This window comes from Lottia gigantea, assembly GCF_000327385.1.
Source record: "Lottia gigantea unplaced genomic scaffold LOTGIsca_17, whole genome shotgun sequence".
Classification (NCBI taxonomy): Eukaryota; Metazoa; Mollusca; class Gastropoda; family Lottiidae; genus Lottia; species Lottia gigantea.
Window position 1 is genome coordinate 1,205,666 of NW_008708133.1, and position 4,308 is coordinate 1,209,973.

A 4,308-nucleotide genomic window follows, 5' to 3' on the forward strand; every position below is an offset into this window, starting at 1 on the left:
TTTATTATATTACCTGATATATTCTAGTATACTATTATTATATTACCTGATATATTCTAGTATACTATTGTTATATTACCCGATATATTCTAGTATACTATTGATATATTACCTGATATATTCTAGTATACTATTATTATATTACCTGATTTATTCTAGTATACTATTATTATATTACCTGATATATTCTAGTGTACTATTGTTATATTACCTGATATATTCTAGTATACTATTGTTATATTACCTGATATATTGTTGTACCTGGTAGATTCCACAGTGTTTTTGTTGCACCAGGTGTATGAATTTCTGATAAATACATATTCAATTATCCACCTTTTATTTTCATTTTGTAGAAATAGATTGAGTCTTTAGTTTGGTTATGCTAGATGCAGCTTTTGAGTACGATTCATACATTCTGAATTATAATTGATTCTATTAAATTTTTAAGTTTTAGTATTTATATTTGGGAATTTAATAGCTTCTACCTTCCAGATTTCCTGTTCAATTTTATTCAAAGGTGGTGTCCATAATTTTTCAAATGGATCTTTGTTTGTTTTATAATATTTGGAAAAGTGAATGAACTATAAAATGTTATCAAGGCATTTGTGGATAAAATAAACTGAATTTTTTTTATAATCCTGATAACACTGAGACTGTATCTATAGAGTTGGTGATATGATAGAATGATTGTGTAACTAACCAAGTCTGATGTTTTGTTTGTATTGTTGACAGGTATTATGCATAAATCCTGGGATAAAAGAAGAAATTTAATTGGCTTTTGGTAAGTTACAGAAATTATTATCAAAAGTTAATTAATCATATCTTTCAAGATCAAATGAAGGCGTATCAATAAGAATGAATATTATGCCAGCTTCAGGTATGATTGGAAGTTTTATGAAAATTTGACATTTTATATGCAGCAAATTACACAAAACCATTAAAATACTTGCCAATGGACATTTTAACATGGACTTTCCTCACTAGGCATCCAATCTGCTGACAGACATTTTCATGCTATCTGAGTCCTCATGGTTTTTTTAGGGGGATCACAGTGTGCATGAACTTAAGTTGGATTTCCTATGTGATACAGAGTTCTAAATAAGACTATGGCACAGTTTACCAACTAGTTTGAACAAAATAAGTATGGTCCAAAGGTTAGGGTCGTATTAGAATGACTGTTGTAGTTGTTTTGATTATTTAGAGACTTTTCCTTGTTTTACAATACTTCATGTTTTCCGCTGACCTAATTTGGCTACTGGGTTTCTAAAGTAAATTTATTTTGCAAGGAACACTCTTGTCCGATAGTATCTACACTGTTGTTATATTCTGTGCTTTACATAGCCATCTTTGTACTTCAAAATATACTACTAGACCTATATGTTATAAAAATGTTATTTATTTCAGGGTGTTAGGATTATGCAATAATTTTGCTTATGTTATTATGTTAAGTGCTGCTCATGACATTTTAGATGAAGAACAGAAAACATCTAATGGAACTCAGGGATCTAACAGTTCTGTAAGTTTCACTTTGTGTACCTTAAATGTCAGAATAGCAGAGATACAGAGGAAAAACCGAGATAGATCATTATTATTATTAGATATTTCTGATTGGTTGACTAAAGTTTTATTTTAATTATTAGTAATACAAGACAGCTTTCAGGAGTCCTGTTTTCATTTTATCATGAAACTTAAACCCTATGACTGTTTTTTAACACTTACACTACAAAACATAACTTCTTGTTGTCATTGTTTCAGACCACAACCATTTCTCCTCTATCAACTACCGTAGAAGACACAACATATTTATCATGTAATCAAATAGGTACAGGGGTGAGTTAAAGAAATAATTTCTGATTTGTCAATAGACTTAGTTAGCAAAGGTTCAGTACTGGGTTTAGAGTTCTTAGAACCTTATTACAGCTACCTATTCTGAGAAGTTATACTGTACATATACCTCTAAGCCTATTGTGGGAGTATGCACTGATTTACTTGGTAAATTAAGAACTATCCTAATTGATATATACTTGGCCTTAGGGAGACAGGACTTAATTATCATTTCTGTTATGATCGTTAGTTACGAAAATGAAAATGAATGGGTTAGCCTCAAAACATCTCCCTTAATTTACAGAACATTGACCAAACATAAAAAACTTAAAATTGTATATTTGTTCAATGTCATTTGAACTTGTAAATTGAATTCCAATACATTAAAGTGATTATTTCAGGCTATTTTATTGGCTGATATTTTACCTACATTAGTTATTAAAACTGCTGGACCATTATATATACAGAAAATTGGATATAAGTAAGTTTTCACTGGTAGCCTACTGATAACTTAGTAAACTAATTATTTTGTGAATTTTATATAGATTTCTACTAAGTTTAAGTCACTTTCTAACTTAAAAATCCAACTTAGTACCTTGCAATTCAAATGACTAACTTGATATTAAGAAAATCTAAAATATTCTTATAATGTAACTTTTTTGTGTTATTTTCACAGAATTAAAGTCAGTTTAACAGTTCTATTTGCACTTGCCAGTTTTTTTATTGTTGGTTTTGCTCAAGATGTTTGGTTGAGTATATTAGGTATGGAAACATATGTTTAAACTCAATAGTTCATACAGCAGTGTACATTGGGTAATAAAATTAATGAAATTTTGCAATAACATAACACTATTGATTTGCCAGATTATATCATATTTGATTTGATCTGTTACAGTGTCATGGACTGAATTGAAGATATGAAATGATATTGTAGATATGAAATGATATTGTAATTCCATCTTGACATTATTGAAACATTCAACATGCAGTGAATGCAGAAAATGGACTGCTAAATATTCAATTTATAACCGAGGTAATTGATATGTAATATAAGTGTAAATGTATGTGTTTCAGGAGTAATATGTGCCAGTATTAGCGGGGGTTTAGGAGAAATTACATTTTTAAGTTTATCCTCATTTTTTGATAGGTAATATTGAACTTTTTTGATAAATCTTTTAATATCAATGATTGATGAGTCAATATCAGTATAATAAGATTATGAAATAATTTAAAACAATAAATAATATGGAAGTGACATCGGTTTTTTTTTTCAAAGTAAAGTTTATATTGTTAGATAAATCTTCGGAATGAATCAGAACCTAAGTTTTGTATCTACCAGTAGAAATGTTTCTCTTCTTTTTTGTTTATAGAAATGTTGTATCAACATGGTCATCAGGAACTGGTGGTGCTGGTGTATTTGGCTCTTTAGCTTACGCTGGGTTTACATCAGCAGGATTAAAACCTAGAACTACAGTTTTGATTATGGTTGTTGTACCTGTATTAATGGCAATAAGGTAATATTTTTTTAAACCTATTTTTTATGAAAGAGCATATTGAGGTTACAGGAACTTCTCAATTTCTGGGAAATTGTACTGGTGTTTCCTTTTGCTTGAAATTTGAATCCTTCCTGTCTTCCAAAAACAATTTATTCTGCATAAAATAAAATACACTATATTAGTGATGATGAAAAGTGCTTAAAATATGAAACATGATATGACTTGATATACATGTACTAAAATTCACTTACAGCAATTTTTCTGATATATTTTGTGGATTGCAGTTATTTTATAGTATTAGTCCATCCTCCAGAACTAAGACATCAAGAAAAGGGTGAAGAAAGTGAACATATATTAAAGGATCACAGTAAGTTCAATTTCTATGAATTTGCTGTTGTATTATTATGTTCAAAGGTTAAGAACAAACAAGAACTAAAAACCATGCAGCGTGTTATCCAATTTGAAGATTGAAATGAAATTGAGATCATGTGGGTAAAAGATTTTCTTTTAATGTCATTACTACCTGAAATATTAGATTTAAATTTTAGATTTTATCTGATTGTGCCAGCATTCCAAATTTTAAATATGTTTTTAGAAGGATCACTGAAATTTAGCATCACAAGTCTTAAAGTGACGGTGGGTTTGTTTTGCCGAATTGACCAACTGGCCACATCGTGTCCAACTGCACAAAAACAACTTGTAAAACGAAACTAAAGATTTCTGATAAAATCCGGAATGGCCATTTGTTTCATATGAAACGAAATATTTTAATCTCTTGTCCAGCATCGATTTTCTTTTTATTTATAATTTGGACCTGTTGGGATAATCGAAACTAGTTTAATGGTCAAATCTGGAAGAAAATAAATACCAAATAGGCTACAAACGATTAGATAAAATTGGTTATAACTTGCAAGAGTTATGTCCCTCTACTGCATGCCTATAACGTCACACACGTTCTAGACAAAATGCAACTGAAAGTGAAAATCTT

At 29.5% G+C, this 4,308-nt stretch overlaps 1 protein-coding gene across 1 annotated transcript in view; it reads left to right on the forward strand.

Annotated features, from left to right (window-relative positions):
• Positions 1-1,381: 1,381 nt before the first annotated feature.
• Positions 1,382-4,308, forward strand: part of LOTGIDRAFT_113507 (hypothetical protein) — a gene marked incomplete at both ends in the record, with an annotated part of 6,170 nt that continues 3,243 nt past the window's right edge. Inside the window, 7 exons of the mRNA XM_009051644.1 lie at positions 1,382-1,511; positions 1,790-1,830; positions 2,226-2,305; positions 2,501-2,586; positions 2,899-2,971; positions 3,195-3,338; positions 3,605-3,770. Coding sequence (XP_009049892.1) covers positions 1,382-1,511; positions 1,790-1,830; positions 2,226-2,305; positions 2,501-2,586; positions 2,899-2,971; positions 3,195-3,338; positions 3,605-3,770 — 720 coding nt within the window. The remainder of the gene's footprint in view (positions 1,512-1,789; positions 1,831-2,225; positions 2,306-2,500; positions 2,587-2,898; positions 2,972-3,194; positions 3,339-3,604; positions 3,771-4,308) is intronic.